Source organism: Doryrhamphus excisus, chromosome 6 (assembly GCF_030265055.1).
Source record: "Doryrhamphus excisus isolate RoL2022-K1 chromosome 6, RoL_Dexc_1.0, whole genome shotgun sequence".
In the NCBI taxonomy this organism is placed as follows: domain Eukaryota; kingdom Metazoa; phylum Chordata; class Actinopteri; order Syngnathiformes; family Syngnathidae; genus Doryrhamphus; species Doryrhamphus excisus.
The window spans coordinates 19596552-19615529 of record NC_080471.1 but is presented as its reverse complement, the minus strand read 5'-3'; the positions used below and the strand labels follow the sequence as shown (position 1 = coordinate 19615529).

Sequence of the window (18978 nt, the reverse complement as noted above, 5' to 3'; positions counted from 1 at the left end):
GAGCATTAAAACAGAAGTGATGACATACCATAATCAGAATTTTATTAACTGCTTATTATGACGTATAAAAACATACTGAATAATAAATAATAAGAACCCCGGAGAGTACTTCATGAAAACAAATAAAAAAACATTTTGCACAGAAAGAATTTAGGTAATTCCATTTGTAGTACAAAACAATGTTTCACTAGCATTTACTATTTACAGCTAAATTGTTATTACATGTCAAAAAAGAAAAAAAAAAACAAGTGGCTCCAGGATCCATTCAAAAATAGCCAAAAATATCACAGTTAAGTCCAAAGTATTCCCCATGGAAAGAGCCCCGTTCCCATGGCAAAGCACATTATTTACATCTTGACCAAGTCCTGGTCACAGAGCCAGTGTGACCCGCCAGACATACAGTAGTTGAGAACATGCAGTGTGTGTGTAAAAACACAGTCAATATCCATTCATATTTACATCACGTCCACAAAACAGACAATGTACTGCTACTCAAAGAGTGTCGAATAACTAATAACTACTGCTTACATCACAAAACTGACACACAACAAAATATTTTGCTCCGTGCCAAAAAGACAACACATCAAAATACTTGACTTGTGATATGGAAATTTTAGGTTTATGTTTATTTTCTAATTATTGACGTGACCACTGACATTTTTTTACAACACTGATGTTTTTTTTCCAATTATCCACAATCCTTATGTGAGACTAATTGGGATTCACCTATTTTGTCTATAAATTGCTCTACCATGACTTTGTTTTCACAGAGTAACTAATGCTCCTTCTATCATCAGCATCGCCAACAACAAAAAAAAAAGATGACGTTTTTTTGCAAAAAAAGAGGCAAAAAAAAGTGATGATGCAACTCTCCACTAATGCATTAATAGCAACATGTCAGTTTGTTTTCTTATATTGTGCCTTACTGCTCTATTTCTCCCATTTTTCCTGTTTTTTTCGTGTTAAATTTAGCACAAGAGGCAAAAAAAGTGATGATGCAACTCTCCACTAATGCATTAGTATCTACATGTCAGTTTGTTTTCTTATATGGTGCCTTACTGCTCTATTTCTCCCATTTTCCCTGTTTTTTTAGTGTTAAATTTCATTTAAAAGAGGCAAAAAAAGTGATGATGCAACTCTCCACTAATGCATTAGCAGCAACATGCCAGTTTGTTTTCTTGTATTGTGCTACTGTGCTATTGTGTTACTGCTCTATTTCTCCCATTTTTCCTGTTTTTTTTAGTGTTAAATTTAGCACAAGAGGCAAAAAAAAAGTGATGATGCAACTCTCCACTAATGCATTAGTATCAACATGTCAGTTTAAATTTAACCCATGGCGGGATATAGTAACATCCCCATTTCAGTCCCTAACCATGACAGACAGCAACTTTAGCTCATTTGATACCAAAGACGTTTTTATAAACCCAAACTTCTACGTTTTTTTTGCACAAGAGGCCAAGGCAGTCAAATTAAATTGATACATTTTGTGCATTAAAGATGCTAAAATTAATCCAGTGTGAAGAAAACATCAGCTTTATGTTTATTAGCTTTGTGTTATAGGTGACAAAGTAAATTTTGTGTCATTTTGTTTTTTAGAATAGCGTCGGTTGAGACATGTTTCAACTGGACTGAAGAGAATAATATGAATATTCATGAGCGTCCATGGTACTGTGATTAGAATAAACCGGCAATAAGTGCAGTACATGCAACTGTAGGTCGACTCTATGTGTGATAGTGAACAATGACTACTTGATTACCGAATAAATAAAGTGACTGAACACCGACTCAGACTGCCAGTTGGAGCTTGGTGAGGTTCCTCTGGTGCATGTTGTGGTGTCGCACCAACTCATCACTGCGGGCAAACTTCTTCTGACAATTTGGCCAGCGACAGTGAAAGGGCTTCTCGCCTGAGAGGAGAAATGTGAAAAAGATATTAGAAAATTATTCTCTTTTTCAATTATTCAAATATGTCTGTTACATTTGGTATACTTTACATTGTAATAATTCATTACTGGTTGACTTATCATGCAAATGAGGAAGAAAAGAAAAATGAAAAGTTTACGCACTTGTTTTACCTGTATGAGTCCGGTTGTGCGTCTTAAGGTGGTCAGACCGAGAGAACTTTCTCTGACACGTCTCACATTGGAAGGGTTTAACACCTAAACACATGTACAGTTTGCATGCACACAGACGGAAAAGGTTCACACACGCACACACACACACAGAGTGGGAGAAAAAAATAGTAGAGCAGAGGCTTGCAGGAGAGCCAATCCAAAAGCTTTTCCAACTATTATAAACTTCATCCAAAAAAAGGGATCACTGAAGTTAGATTACTGTACAGTACAATGGCAGTCATACAACAATCAGGTAGCAGCAAATGGAAAGAGCGAAGACAAAGTCAGGCAATGACAATAATCAAACCTGTGTGTCTCCTCTGGTGTCGTTTGAGTTGGTCAGAGCGAGAGAAGCTCAGACCGCAGTCTGCGACCTCACAGTGGTGGGTTTTCTCACCTGGATGCAGACAAAAAAATGGATGTTGAAAATTAAGATCGCGGGTGTCCCTCTATGTATGTTTTTCACCCCCCAAAATAACAAAACTGGTTAGCATGTGTTTGTTACCAATAACGGATATAAAAATTTAACCCATGGCGGGATATAGTAACATCCCCATTTCAGTCCCCAACTTTAGCTCATTTGATACCAAAGACGTTTTTATGAACCCAAACTTTTATGTTTTTTTGCAAAAAAAGAGGCAAAAAAAGTGATGATGCAACTCTCCACTAATGCATTAGTAGCAACATGTCAGTTTGTTTTCTTATATTGTGCCTTACTGCTCTATTTCTCCCGTTTTTCCAGTTTTTTTAGTGTTAAATTTAGCACAAGATGCAAAAAAAAGTGATGATGCAACTCTCCACTAATGCATTAGTATCAACGTGTCAGTTTAAATTTAACCCATGGCGGGATATAGTAACATCCCTATTTCAGTCCCTAACCATGACAGACAGCAACTTTAGCTCATTTGATACCAAAAACATTTTTATAAACCCAAACTTTTACGTTTTTTTGCAAAAAAAGAGGCAAAAAAAAGTGATGATGCAACTCTCCACTAATGCATTAATAGCAACATGTCAGTTTGTTTTCTTATATTGTGCCTTACTGCTCTATTTCTCCCATTTTTCCTGTTTTTGTAGTGTTAAATTTAGTTTTACAACGTGTCGTGGGCCAATAATGAACGAGTCACTGGCTGCACTTTTGACACCCCTGGTATAAGTAATCATTACATGATGTTTTTTTTTTTGTTTTTTTTTTTACTGGTTTGGAGTCAAAACATGCTAAAAACAATGACATGGCATACAAAATGACAAGGCATACATTTTTTTTGCCTTTTTATTGTATTTTTTCCCCCTCTAATAATTCACAAATTCACAATGGTTGGAAATGGGGAACTCTGGTATGCTTTTCCATGCATTTCACTGTATGATTTATTTTGTTTTATTAAAATGAAGTGTGTGTGTGTGTGTGTGTGTGTGTGAGTTAAAGGAACAAAGACATAGTTCATGTGATCTCAAGTGCACTCTTGCGTTCACCTGAGTGTTTACGGCCGTGCAGCTGCAACTGAGACAGCTTGAAGTAGCGCTTGTTGCATCCTGGATGGGGGCACATGAATGGACGCTTCTCGCTGCTCTCTGATCGAACTATGGCTGGAGCGATGCTGGGCACGCGTCTTACATCCTACACAAATGAACACAACAAAATAAAATGACCCATACCTGCAAGATATGTAGTCAATTAAGATTTAATCCATTTGGTTTGTAAATAAGGTTGCATAATTGAATCATTTGAGTTCTTATGGGATTATTATAATAAAATGGTCATATTCTTTCTTTATTTTCATTAGATGATAATTAGCAGTCAAGTGACCCCAGTTTGACTGCAGTCCAAAGGGAGCTGTTAGTCACGCCTTTTAGACAGACCCCTTCCCAGAGTGACCCATTATAACCCCACTGCTCACTGCAGACGCCCTGTGGGGGAGAGTCACAGGAAATAACACATATAACACAATAATAGCTAACCCTCTTCTTTCTTTTTCTCATCTGCAGAATAAAGAAAAACCTATTTACTTAAAACGTATATTCACATGTTGTTCCCTGGCATGTTTTCATTTCACTGTTTTCCTTTTCCCACCCTCGGCCATCTCTGTGTGGAGTTTGCATGTTCTCCCTGTGCATGCGTGGGTTTTCTCCTGGTACTCCGGTTTCCTCCCACATTCCAAAAACATGCTAGGTTAATTGGCGACTCCAAATTGTCCATAGGTATGAATGTGAGTGTGAATGGTTGTTTGTCTATATGTGCCCTGTGATTGGCTGGCGACCAGTCCAGGGTGTACCCTTGTGAGGATAAGCGCTAGAAAATTAATAAATAAATGAATGTTTTCCTTTTCAAAACTTGGGAACACTTATTTATTATAGGCTTCTTTAAATCAAATCTAATTTTCAAACAGCTAAAATAATGCATAAGGCTAAAAATAACCAATTACCTAAAAAAAATGTCATCCAATACTTCTCTACAAGAGATGAGAAATATGATCTCATGGAAGAACTACATTTGAAACACTTATATGCTAGGACTACGTTAAAAAGCCATAGCATTTCAGTATGTGGAATCAAACTATGGAATGGATTGAGTAAGACCCTCAAACAATGCACAATGATGAGCCAATTCAAGAAACAATACAAGCAGTTGATGTTTGCTAAATACAAGGATGAAGAGTCTTGAACCAGTCATGATGTGCTATAGTATATATCACTATATTGACAGTTGTACTATGTGTACTATGTGTACTATGGTACACATTATGTCATTGTATGGTCATATCACCTCATATCACTTCGGTACGTGACAAAAAAATTAAAAAAATGTAAAAAATATGTAAAAAAAATACCTTAAACCACATTAGGAAAGCAGGAAGTGAACAAATGTAACAGTTACTGATTGTAAAAGTACCAGATGGAGGGGTAGGATTTAATAAGCTTTGCTTCTTCCTACTCCTTTTGGACATGTGGAACTGTGAACTGATTATGTGATGCATTCAATTGTAATCTGATGCATGTTCAAATGAAATAAAACCATCACCATTACCATTACCAATTTTAAGTGAGTGTGAGTGTGAAAAATATCCCAAAGCCTAATGCTTAGATCATCACAAAGTTGACTAAATAAACATCATAAAGCAGAGTCATGCATAAAAATCAACACAAGATCAACAATGCTTGCTTTTTGTCATTCTTTTCATTCTAAACTACAAAACAACACGTCTCACATTTTCAAATATCTGCAATATGCTCCAACTGACAATACACAAGTTTAAAGACCTGAGGGATCAGCAGTGTGAGTTAGTCATACCTGTATTCCCCTGAAGACGCCGTGTGTGTGTATGCGGTACTGCGTGCTGCAGCTGTACACCATGGGCGTGGTGGGTTCACTGTCATAGCCTCCTGTATGGCTGCAACACACAAAAGCACAATTTACACAGAATCTAAATTACAGTGGAAGACCTGCAGAAACATACAGCAGGAAATATGTCAATGTGAATCCAATCATTTGAGACTGTGGAAAATATTGTCAGATATGTTGAATAGGGACCCAAGTTCAATTCCACCCTCGGCCATCTCTGTGTGGAGTTTGCATGTTCTCCCCGTGCATGCGTGGGTTTTCTCCGGGTACTCCGGTTTCCTCCCACATTCCAAAAACATGCTAGGTTAATTAGCGACTCCAAATTGTCCATAGGTATGAATGTGAGTGTGAATGGTTGTTTGTCTATATGTGCCCTGTGATTGGCTGGCGACCAGTCCAGCTGGGATACAAAAACGTCACTCACACCTCACGAAGAGACACATGTATGGGGGTGTACCGTACCGAAGAATGTCTAATGAGAATTTTCTGGCTTCACTTAAAACAGTGACGATGGATTGTCGATGGGTTTTTCAAAATAAAATTCCCCCAAAACATATGGGCAGGAAAAGAAGCAGTGGTTCCAGAAGAAGTATATTGAGATTCTGGAGTGGCCTAACCTCATACTGAATCCAGTGGATGGGAAACCATTAATTTGCCAAGCAACAGCCTCAAAACCTTCAGGATTTGGAACGTACATTGGAACCACAGTAAATAACTATTTTGCCTGGCGCCTACGAGCAAGCCGTTCTATCTGGAGACCTGTCTGTACATTTTAATATGTCTACAGTTTGGACGTCAAATATTTTCATTTGTATTTGCAGAACTCTGACAAAAAATGCATGCATGTAATTGACTTTTTCTTAGAAACTACAAGGCAAATCATTATAAGCAGCAGGTGACAAACAACAAGTGCCCAAAAAGACAATTCATTATTCATTCTTGAATAATCTGATAATAATCTGAATAATGTATTTGTTCATAGAATGTGCACAGAACAATAAACAAATCTTCTCCCTTCCTGTTTTCAACCACAGTGCATAGTAATTGAATGAGGCGTTCAAGAACAGTCCGTATTCCTCAGTGTTGAATCTGTGCTCTTTTTTTAAGTAAAAAAAACCTGCAAAAAAGTAACAAGTGCCAGAACTTTGATAAAGACGGTAAGAAACACAATTTAATTCAAGAAACAATTGGTTAGCGCGCAGACCTCACAGCTAGGAGACCAGGGTTCAATTCCACCCTCGGCCATCTCTGTGTGGAATTTGCATGTTCTCCCCGTGCATGCGTGGGTTTTCTCCGGGTACTCCGGTTTCCTCCCACATTCCCAAAAACATGCTAGGTTAATTGGCGACTCCAAATTGTCCATAGGTATGAATGTGAGTGTGAATGGTTGTTTGTCTATATGTGCCCTGTGATTGGCTGGCGACCAGTCCAGGGTGTACCCCGCCTCTCGCCCAAAGACAGCTGGGATAGGCTCCAGCAACCCCCGCAAAAAAGCGGTAGAAAATGAATGAATGGTTAGAATCGAATCGAAATTAGAAATCGAAACAGGAATCGCTCAAATTCAAACAATGCCCAAACCTAATCTTGTGTTCAAGTTGATCCGGTTTTCATGTGACCTTTAGAAACAGATTAACAATGAAAACTATATCTGTTTTCACGGTATCTGTAAGGAGGAGTGTTAAAATAAACCAACCAGAATAATTATGAGCTGTTTGTGTCCTTGTAAGTGTACAAAATCAGTATTGTATGAAATAATTCATCTTCCCACTGTATATTATTCTCTTTTATACTGTATAAACACCCTTATTTCATCAAAAACCTGTTTCCCAAGATACAATGTTGCTACCGGATTCATCACAAAGCAGTCTGATGCGTTGTGTAATCACACATCCACAAAAAGAACATAATGTAGCTTTTTTGTGTGTGTGTGTGTGTGTCTGTGTGACCTAAACAAAACTGTGTTCAACTCCCCAACATTTCCTCTTTCTCCTTTCTCTCATCCAGTTCCTCTTTATCGCCCTCCCTTCCACTGACTCCCATTTCTTCCTCCCTGCGCTTCAATTCAGCCTGCCTGATTGAGCGCTACACATCACGGAGTTGGCTCAAGCCTCATACTCTAATTATACTTTCAGCACCTATCAGATATGAAAGACGCACATCAAAACACCCCCCAAAAAATCCAAATAAATGTAGCATCTCATCACGCATGCACACAACTTTCTCACACACGTTCATCTGCTAACTATGATGGATGCCTGCTGGTTCTATGGCATTTGGGAACTATGCAGGTCATGATGACACACAGCAGTCCAGTGTGGGTGGACCTTTGAACGGAGTACGCTGTTATACTTCTTTGTAGTCACGTTTAATTGATGGCGAACAGTCGAGAGATGACTTTCGAGATCTGTATATACAAAGTTTTTGATCTAGTAAGTAAATGTTTTTTTTTTCAAATGTCTTTGTGTCACATGATGTCGTACAGAAGAGACACCGCAAACTAACTAGCTAAACACACTGGAAGCTTGCCATTAGTATAATAATAATAATAATAACTAGAAAATTCCCGCAGAAATTTTGATGGGCTTGCCACCTGTGCTGTGAACCTCGGGCCCGGTGTCTGCCGTGCCGTGCCGCGCCGCGCCGCCGACCAATGCCGTGCGTACATTAGACGAGGAATCGAGCAACAAAGCTGAAATGCCAACACGCTAACACTTAGCATTGTAGCGGCTAAAAAGAAAGCACAGAGTCTCAAAAGCGAAGAGTCAGTCCCATAGCGTCCCCACATCATGCCATGTGTGTATTTGCCTTTAGAGAGCGGCAAATTAGCTAAAATCCTAACATGCATCTAGCAAGTAGGTACCATGTCCCAAAAGTGTTCAGGCGGTCCCATAGACTGCTTTACAGCTGTCTATGGGGCTTGTATGGCTGGGCGAGCCCATAATAATAATAATATATTTTATTTGTATAGCGCTTTTCAAAATACTCAAAGACACTTTACAGAAGAATGGAGTTGAATAAAAGCAAGTAAACAGAGTAAAAGATACATTAAAATACAACATTCATTCATTAATACACAGCTAAAACAAGAGTAAAAAGTTCAATTCCACCCTTGTGGAGTTTTGCATGTTCTCTCCATGCATGCGTGGGTTTTCTCCGGGTACTCCGGTTTCCTCCCACATTCCAAAAACATGCTAGGTTAATTGGCGACTCCAAATTGTCCACAGGTATGAATGTGAGTGTGAATGGTTGTTTGTCTATATGTGCCCTGTGATTGGCTGGTGACCAGTCCAGGGTGTACCCCACCTCTTGCCCAAAGACGGCTGGGATAGGCTCCAGCACCCCCGCAACCCTCGTGAGGATAAGCGGTAGAAAATGAATGAATGAAATTGTCCATAGGTATGAATGTGAGTGTGAATGGTTGTTTGTCTATATGTGCCTTGTGATTGGCTGGCGACCAGTCTCCCTGTGCATGCGTGGGTTTTCTCCGGGTACTCTGATTTCCTCCCACATTCCAAAAACATGCTAGGTTAATTAGTGACTCCAAATTGTCCATAGATATGAATGTGAGTGTGAATGGTTGTTTGTCCATATGTGCCCTGTGATTGGCTGGCGACCAGTCCAGGGTGTACCCCGCCTCTCGCTTGAAGACAACTGTGATAGGCTCCAGCACCCCCCGCGACCCTTGTGAGGATAAGCGGCAGAAAATTAATGAATAAATGATTCCGTATCATGGGGCCGAGAATTCCCCTGCATCCTGCGGCTGTCAGCTAATTTAACACTGCGCGGGGTGCGCTTCGCCTGCGCCAAGAATTGACCAAGTCAGAGCTGGCGAGCTTTCAGTGCACATTTGCAGCACTGTTTTGTCTTAACATTGTCACTGTGTCATTGTCACAAGGATGAAAATGTGGACACCTCGCTTGGTGCGCCGCCACGCCCATTTTGGCGCAGTACAGTCATGAGCTGCGACACGCTCTGCCACCCTGCGCCATGAAAGTAGAGCTTCGAGAATCGCTTTTCTATCACTCTTTACTTACTTTTACATTGTGTAACTGTTCTGTTGGTCCATAAGAAGCAAATTCTGTCCACCATCTTGATTCTGCTGTCTGTGTATTTTCTGTTTTTTCCAGTAGATAACATCTACCTCACAGTCTGGTGTTTGTTCAAGACAGCGATGGATGAACTCCTACCTCTTCATGGTGGACACCAGTGTATTGACAGGGTTCCAAGCCACACACTCCAACTCAGAGGTCATTTGATATAAATTTTCACCACTGTGGAGGACAGACAAAATGTAGAAGAGAACTCATGAGATGGACAATGGACACCACGGCCGGAATGACCGTTTGCCGTGTTCTATATCTTCATGTTGTTCCCAGAATGAGCGCACTGATGGCAAATTCTGAGTTGCTATTGGACAAAGAAGATAAGACTATACACCTTAGACAGCTGCAAATGGAACAAAGCCAAAAAGTATCACCCTGACCCGCCATGCTCACACGTCTGTACATACAGTACATCCATGGTGGATTTATACTCTGCAGAACACACCACCTGCAGGCTGCAAACAGTTTGAGTAGACAGGGTACAAGCGGTGCCTGGTACGCTACTCATTACACAGCCATTATTTCTACGACTGAAGATCACAATCATAAAAATAACAACCTTGTCATTACACAAACAACGTCTCCTCCATCACAGCAAAAATGTCCAGCCCATTTTTGAGACAAATTTATGAAACTCATACTTCAGTAGTTGGATTTTTACAAATACTACTAATATTAACTTCACTTCACTTTAGCCTGTTTTGACGTCATCTGGTTCTGGCTGACAACATGCAGAGTAAATACAGTCCAACTTGTACCAGGCTGCAAGATTAGACAACCCACACTCAACCCCAACAATATGTATGTGTGTTTTTGCTCAGACCGTATCAGTTATGTTTATGACAAAGACGACAAGCCGACCTCCAAGTTCATGTTCGACTCCATCTCTTTTTCACATACGCACACAGACGCACATCACACGGCGGTATGTATTCACAAAGATGAAGTAAAATACTGTCATGGGCAATAAGTTAAAAAAAAACATAACAACACGCAAAAGCAGAGTACTGTGAAGTGGTGGGCTTCTGATGCTACATTTGCTATAAAACTCTAAACTACACTACACTACACTACACTACAACTAAGCAATGACATAAAACAGGGTCCAAAAGAATTGAGAGCAACTGGAAATAATGTATTATAACAATCAAAAATGTTGTGTTTATGTGTTTGTTTCTCTTTAAATCACACTTTATAAATTTATTTGGAAAAATCACGATGAATGTTAGCGCGCAGACCTCACACCTAGGAGGACCAGAGTTCGATTCCTGTGATTGTTTGTCTATATGTGCCCTGTGATTGGCTGGCAGGGTGTACCCCGCCTCTCGCTTGAAGACAACTGTGATAGGCTCCAGCACCCCCCGCGACCCTCGTGAGGAAAAGCGGTAGAAAATGAATGAAAATCACTATGAAATATCAATTTCATAAAATAATAACATAACAAGAGATCAAACATCAAAGTTTTGATATACCGATTTAAAAAAAAATATATATAATTCTGGCATAATCAAAGTCATTTTGCAGCCCGCAGCTATTTTTTGGGGGGCCCATGGCATATTCTAAACATAAAATAAACACACATCAGAACAATGACAAACTTTTTCTGAGGAAAAGACAGGAAGCAGAACTGGAGGTAGCAGAGATGAGGATGCTGAGGTGGGAAATGACCAGGATGGATAGGATCAGGAACGAGTACATCAGAGGGACATTACAGGTAGAAAATGAATGAATGAATGAAAACGCCCAACACAATTTATTCTGTATGTGGCCCATTGTCGATCTAGTGGTTAGCGCGCAGACCTCACAGCTAGGAGACCAGGGTTCAATTCCACCCTCGGGCATCTCTGCGTGGAGTTTGCATGTTCTCCCCGTGCATGCGTGGGTTTTCTCCGGGTACTCCGGTTTCCTCCCACATTCCAAAAACATGCTAGGTTAATTGGTGACTCCAAATTGTCCATAGGTATGAATGTGAGTGTGAATGGTTGTTTGTCTATATGTGCCCTGTGATTGGCTGGCGACCAGTCCAGGGTGTACCCCGCCTCTCGCCCGAAGACAGCTGGGATAGGCTCCAGCACCCCCGCGACCCTCATGAGGAAAAGCGGTAGAAAATGAATGAATGAATGAATCAATGCTTGTTTGTATGAATGTGCCTTGTGATTGACAGGTGAGCAGTCCTTTTGCCCAAAGTCAGCTGGGATAGTCTCCAGCCTACATGTGTCCCCAATGGATCATTTAACAGTGAATGTTGTGCTTAATTAAAAAAATAAAAATTAAAACCCAAGGTAGCATACATGTCATATTTTCTGGTAGTGCCAACTTTAGTAGGTCAACAAATTCCCAAATTCCTGCCCTAGCTTTGCCAAAGTCCAGTGGCGCCAGGACTACTATCATTGTCTCGAAAAGTTTCAATTTTATCCACACTTCAGAAATGCTTTGGAAATTCATCATCCGTCTCGGTAAGCTAGCATACAAGGAAGCAGAACAACACGGAGAGGAAGCTGCAAAGGCACAGAGACCTGTCTCCAAGGTGAACATCCTGTCCAATCTGCATCCTTCCACCCTGGGCTGAATTATTGCCTCCTTGCATGAAACAATCAACAATAGTTTCAGGAACATTTATTGCTGTTATAAAAATAGATTCTTCGTAGTGTACACACTGTACAAATACAGTATACAAGGATGCTCGCCTCAGTGTGTGTGTATGAGTGTGCTACCTGTTGTAAGGATTCCGCAGAAGAAGAGCCTGGCTTCCTGTACAGCTGTCTGAAGGCGTGTGGCATCCATACATCGAAGGGGGCATGGAATACTGCTGCTCTGCTGCATATGTACACACATTGACACAAATACATACATTTGTAAGATAATTGGTTGCTTTTGTTTTACGTATGTAATGTAATGTAAAATCATACATGAGGGGGTCTATGGTGCATATAGGCAAGGGGCAAAAATATTGATGCTCATATTCAACCCATTCAAAAGGAAGGATGCTAACATTAGACTGGAATCAAAGATATGTAGGATGATTAGTCGTCTATATTTCAGTGTTCATGGGAAACCGTGACCATGCAAAATACATATTTTTCACCCATAATTACTATAAACTTAACAAATTAATTGTATTTTTAATATGATTATAAATGTAATAAAATAAAATAAAATAAAATAAAATAAAATAAAATAAAATAAAATAAAATAAAATAAAATAAAATAAAATAAAATAAAATAAAATAAAATAAAATAAAATAAAATGGAATGGAATGGAATGGAATGGAATGGAATGGAATGGAATGGAATTGAATTGAATTGAATTGAATTGAATTGAATTAAATTAAATTAAATTAAATTAAATTAAATTAAATTAAATTAAATTAAATTAAATTAAATTAAATTAAATTAAATTAAATTAAATTAAATTAAATTAAATTAAATTAAATTAAATTAAATTAAATTAAATTGCTGTCGACCAGTCCAGGGTGTACCTCGCCTCTCGCCCAAAGACAGCTGGGATAGGCTCCAGCACCCCCGCGACCCTCGTGAGGAAAAAGCGGTAGAAAATGAATGAATGAATGAAAAATAAATAAATAACCTTAAACCACATTGGGAAAGCAGGAAGTGAACAAATGTAACAGTTACTGATTGTAAAAGTACCAGATAGAGGGGTAGGATTTAATGAGCTTTGCTTCTTCCTACTCCTTTTGGACATGTGGAACTGTGAACTGATTATGTGATGCATTCAATTGTAATCTGATGCATTTTTAAATGAAATAAAACCATTACCATTACCACAAGACCCTTTCATTTTTACACGTCTGCTACCCATCTAGACTGAAATGCTCCCTGGAGACTTCTCCGCGTTCCAATTTTCCTAGCTACTCCATAAAAATTGTGCTTATTTTTGCTGCATTGATGCAGTGACATAAAACATACTCTTCAGTATTTACCAATAACATGCAAAGGGGTGCATTTAAGGGCATTGGTGGGTGGATGAAAGAGCGAGAAGCCAAGGGAGTGTGTGAGTCAGGATATGGCTGATTTACTCTTGTGACAGGCCAGGTCACCGTGGAGACGTTAGAAGACGTCCCCACAGTGAGGTCAGCAGCTTTACAGATGCATGAACATAAATATGCAGCTAAATCTGCTGGACGTCTTGGACGCTGTCCTCCATTGATTGTGTTTTAACTTTGTGACTTTATGTCATGTGAAGCATACCGATGGTGTTCTGATGACTTAAAGTGTCTTCGTGTTTGAAGGGGTGGTTGGGGAACTGCGAGCTGTGATGACTTGGAGTGTGACCGTAATTACTGGCTCCATCGAACGCAACTGTACTGTAACCTGCAATACACACACAAAAGCGGAACGTGGGTTACATGGACATTGTCATCAACAGGATTTCATTTCATTGTGTATGTTCATATCGTGAATTATGTTTCTAGCTCCAACAGCAAATATGAATACAAGAAAACAGCAGATGGTTACAACTCAATTCAGTGATCATGCATTGTTTACAATCATACAATAAATGTCTCTTTTACTGATTCTGTGATACTGGAAGACGTTAATAATGACAGGACTGGCTGATATGTTCCATAAATCAGGGGGATATATATAAATACATATATATATATATTGTATATTTAAATAAAAAACAAGCAAATTCAAAAACAATACAAGCAGTTGATGTTTGCTAAATACAAGGATGAAGAGTCTTGAACCAGTCATGATGTGCTATATATATCACTATATTGACACTTACTATGGTACCCATTATGTCATTGGATGCTCATATCACCTCCTACTTCGGTACGTGACAGAAAAATAACATTAAAATAAAAAAAAACAAACTAAACTATATTAGGAAAGCAGGAAGTGAACAAATGTAACAGTTACTGATTGTAAAAGTACCAGATGGAGGGGTAGGATTTAATAAGCTTTGCTTCTTCCTACTCCTTTTGGACATGTGGAACTGTGAACTGATTATGTGATGCATTCAATTGTAATCTGATGCATGTTCAAATGAAATTAAACCATTACTATTACAAAAAAACAGCCTGTATCTTGTGAAATCCTATGATTTGTGGTGATGTGTGATACCACTGATTTCCCTCCTGATCCGAGGTCAGGTCAAATTTAGGCTGGTATTTACTGGTAATGATATTTCTGAAGTATATCGAAGTAGAGGCGTGATTTACAATACAGTATATACTACAGAAAAAAAACAACAATAGTAATTTTCCAACAATTTCAATGTCATTCTTTGTTTTGTTTATCATAATATTACAACTTCTAAAAACTAAATGTATTGTTTTTCCTCTTTGTTATGACAACTTTATGCTTCTAAAATATTTTTTTCGTCATTATACAATAATTATTTTGTCTTTTCTATGGATGTCCGATAATTATAACATTAAAATGCAATAAGGGTTAATATCGCTGTTCATTCCACCACATTAGATATGTATGTCATGTTACAAATATCGGAAACTGAAAAAAAGCCAATATCAGACATCCCTAGTCATAAGCTTACAACTTATTTCTCTTAATATTATCAGTTGATTATCTTAATATCGTGACTTTATTCCAGAAAAAAATTGTATTTTTGTTTAAAATGTGCTGAGGGTCCAAAATGTCCTCCGGGCCACCATTTGGACACCCATAAATTACACTCCCACATAAACACACACACATACACACTCGTCCGTCAATTAAAATGTGACATTTTCACTCCCTTTAAGTGGGGGAAGGAGAAAAGAAACTAGTCTAACATCTCTACGTGTGTATTTGTGTGTGTGATGACATGATACATTTGAACGCATCATACGTGTCAATCAGTCCTTCAAATAAACAAGTACTCAAATACCAGTTCATTATATCATCTTCCATTAACAATTTATGCACACAAGTGTACCCCAAAACAATAAATAACACACACTGCGTATTCGTGCACGCCTCCTTCCAAGGGTGCAGCCCGGAGGTTTGCAGTGATGCGATGGTCCCTGCGTGACCCTGCGTCGCTATCAGCTCTACTGTGTGACCGGAGTCCTGCTGTTACTTTGTTTGTGTGTGCTCGTCCAGCCACAGCAGGGAGCAGATAAAACAGGTTAGGGGGTCAGCTCATTGCTTTGATTATAATATTAATCCTAAATTATCTGCTTAGTAAGCATGTTATTACTAATTAATCTACTGGACCTAAATAAACATATTCATTATCTGGCATGGAGGGCTCCAGGGAATAAATGTGACGACTAGAAACACAATTTATGACTTAATTGTTAATGTCTTAAATCTAATTATTATAGTTTCAGTGTTATTATTTATTAATAATGTTTATTACGTGTGACCCTAGAGAGGACAAGCGGTATAGAATATGAATGGGACGAAATATTACCATCATGACATAAACTCACTTATTAAATTCTTAAACGGATGCATCGAGTTCACCTGAATCTTGCAACTTTTGCATTACAAATCTTGCAAGTTTTCCTGAAACATCATGTATTAAATATAATTTAATAATGCAATTGAATACAATTTGATTTACTAAAAATACCCCTTTTTTGCTAAAGTGTCCACCCTGTCCAATAATTATAAAACATGAAGTTATGGCATGTGATTTCATGTTGCCTCAGTGAGCCAGTGAGGTCGGCTGTATAAACACAACCATATATATATATATATATATATATATATATGTATTTTAAACAAATTTATGAACCTTTTTATGGAGCGAAACAGAATATTCAATATCATAAATCTCATCCCTAGTATTCTTCATTGACAAGGTGAGACTGAATCTGTCCACCATTTGTGTTAATAAGTAAAATGATTAGAAAATTTGGATAATAAAATGCATTGAATTGATAAGCAGTATTTGAATAAAGAAAATAATAACATGCCAATACATACAATTGTGCCAGTATACTGTCATCTTGTGATCACATTACAATTTACAGTAATGCTGACAAAATAATAGTTTGGAAAACTGTAAGTAAAGTCAGAAAAATACATTTGTATACTACTACAAACTACAACCATTATTATATATTTAGTTAATTATTTTAATATTGTTTATATATATATATATTTATATATTTATAATATATTATTTATATCATATTTATATATTTATATTATTATTATATTTATATATATTATGTAACATTGTAAACCTTTTGTACTTCTTTCTTTTTGTACTAAAAATTAAATTAAAAAGTTTTTTATTGTAGTTGTCATTAATCCTGTTTTTGTCAATTATGTCGATAAAGTTAGTGACACTGTGGGAGACTACCGTGGTATACTACTACAAACTACAACCATTATTATATATTTAGTGAGTTATTTAAATATTAATATTAATATATTTATAAATTTATATTTATATATATCTATATATTTATATTTATAATATATTATTTATATTATATTTATATATTTATATTATTATTATTATATTGATATATATTATGTAACATTGTAAATCAGATCAGTAATGATGTAAAAAAAAACTTTTGTACTTCTTTTTGTGCTAAAAATTAAATTAAAAAGTTTTTTTTATTGTAGCTGTCATTAATCCTGTTTTTGTCAATTATGTCGATAAAGTTAGTGACACTGTGGGAGACGACCGTGAGTTGAGGCCCTAAAGGCAACATATTTAAACCACTTAAGAGCATGTCACACAACCACGATGCTGCATGTAAACAATCTATGGTGTGTATAATGAAGCATCTGTGCACACACACACACACACACTCACACACACACACACACACATCTACCTGTCTGATTGCGGACTGTAGGTTGCGTGTCCATGCAGTTGGTCAAGTACGACGGGTTACTGAACATCCTGCTGGGAGTCTGGTGGTGATGCGGGGCCCCAACAGAAGGTGGCTGGCTGGACGGCGGCGGCGCAGAAGGGGGTGCCCCGAACGCAGCCCCATACCGACAAGCCCCCGTGCCGGTGAACTGGCCGGAAAAGTGTACGGTGAAAGCGCTGAGGCCACAATGAGGATCGGAGTCGAGGTGGTGGGGGTCACCTGTGCTACCCCAGGTGGGCTCCTGCTTGATGAAGGAGTGCGGCCCAAGGGAAGTGTGAGGGGTTCCCAGAGAGGAGTAAGGGGAGGCGGCGGTGTGGAAGTCCAGCACGGGAGCCCACTGAGGGGCTGTACTGACGGGTAAAGCCGGACAGTTTGGACTAGGCCCCGCTGGTACTGGAGGAAGAAGGGAGTTCAGGTCACGTACATCTGAACCCATCTTGGTTCAGGATGACAATCCCTAAAATATGGAAGTTGCCTTGTGAAGTTCTCAGCCTCTCAATCAAGTCGTCTGACTGACCTTATGCCCTGACCCCCAAAGATCCGGCGCTTCACGCTCCAAAGTCTGGTTCGGTTGATGCCCTTCAGTTGTCTGACACCAGAGGAGAGACTTTCTGGAAGGCCCTCAAGCCCATGGCGGAGAAACAGTCAACTTTCGTCAGGACGACCACCTTCACTTTGTACTGAAGTCGTGTTTGGTCCATTCAAGGAGCAGAAAAGCTTCTCGTCAGTCACAGCTTTTTTCTGTGAATGAAGGAAGAGGAGTGGATGAGTGAGGAGGAGTAACCCTCTTTACCCTCCATGCTCTCCGCTTGTATGTGTGTGTGTGTGTAGGGGCGGAGTCAGGGAGTGACTGTATTTTTTGATACAATTTCAAAGATTTTATACATCCAATAGTTAATTTAATTACTTGAGAAAAACATACATGCATTATATCAGTAAGCAAATCAATGCAATAATTACAAATATTTTTTTTGTTTATTATAATTTTGGCCGAGGATAAAGCATTTTGACTTTATATATAATAATCTGGATCAAGTTTAAAAAGTTCAATTTGATGACCATTGGAGTAATGTTAATAAATGAAATATAAATATTATATATATATATATATAATGTAATATAAAAAATAAAATATATAATATATAATATATATAATAATATAATATATATAATAAATATATAATATAATAATATATTATATATATATTGTATATATAATATATAATACAATAACATATTATATATAGTGTATATATAATATATATTATATATATTAAAATAATATATGAAATATAAAATAAAAATATAAAATAAATATAATATAATATAAAAAATATATATAACATAATATAACAAATATCTCATTAAAAATAATGAAATGTTAAAAAATGCAAAATACACAATTATTTAGCTGCTGTTTTCACTTAATTTAATATTAAGTATTCATATAATATAATAAAGAATATATTATTATTATAATTATTATAACATTATAATAATAACAATAATAATTATTATTATTATATAATAAAATATTTAATTATTTTGTATTTTAATTACAAACACAAAGCAAAACTATCCATCTGTAATTTAATTTAACGATATTCCAA

At 37.6% G+C, this 18978-nt stretch overlaps 2 protein-coding genes across 8 annotated transcripts in view; both read right to left on the bottom strand.

The window, feature by feature from the left end:
- Positions 1-19: 19 nt before the first annotated feature.
- On the bottom strand, positions 20-17806 carry wt1a (WT1 transcription factor a). 4 transcript variants are annotated; one of them, XM_058075745.1, is made up of 9 exons: positions 17330-17806; positions 13767-13889; positions 12272-12374; positions 9642-9725; positions 5404-5503; positions 3588-3732; positions 2422-2511; positions 2067-2159; positions 20-1907 (listed from the first exon to the last, which is right to left on the bottom strand). In XM_058075745.1, the coding sequence occupies exons 1-9, from the start codon at positions 17802-17804 to the stop codon at positions 1786-1788; spliced, it is 1335 nt and encodes a 444-aa protein (XP_057931728.1). In that variant the 5' UTR covers positions 17805-17806; the 3' UTR covers positions 20-1785. The 4 variants fall into 4 exon arrangements, with proteins under 4 accessions (XP_057931728.1, XP_057931729.1, XP_057931727.1 ...); XM_058075746.1 differs by having other exon boundaries at positions 2076-2159; XM_058075744.1 differs by lacking the exon at positions 9642-9725 and having other exon boundaries at positions 2076-2159.
- Positions 17807-17961: 155 nt separating this feature from the next.
- Positions 17962-18978, bottom strand: part of LOC131131236 (coiled-coil domain-containing protein 73-like) — a 39052-nt gene continuing 38035 nt past the window's right edge. For all 4 annotated transcript variants that reach the window (XM_058075733.1, XM_058075736.1, XM_058075735.1 and 1 more), the window contains one exon: positions 17962-18109. The gene's annotated coding sequence lies outside the window, so the exon portion shown is untranslated. The remainder of the gene's footprint in view (positions 18110-18978) is intronic.

Excerpts from the sequence above, each read along its gene's own strand:
- wt1a (XM_058075745.1), bottom strand. The coding sequence starts at position 17,804 with ATGGGTTCAGATGTACGTGACCTGAACTCCCTTCTTCCTCCAGTACCA. Across the intron at positions 13,890-17,329 it reads TACAGTCCGCAATCAGACAG|GTTACAGTACAGTTGCGTTC; the intron begins GTAGATGTGTGT and ends TGTGTATTGCAG. Across the intron at positions 2,160-2,421 it reads ACACCAGAGGAGACACACAG|GTGTTAAACCCTTCCAATGT; the intron begins GTTTGATTATTG and ends ACATGTGTTTAG.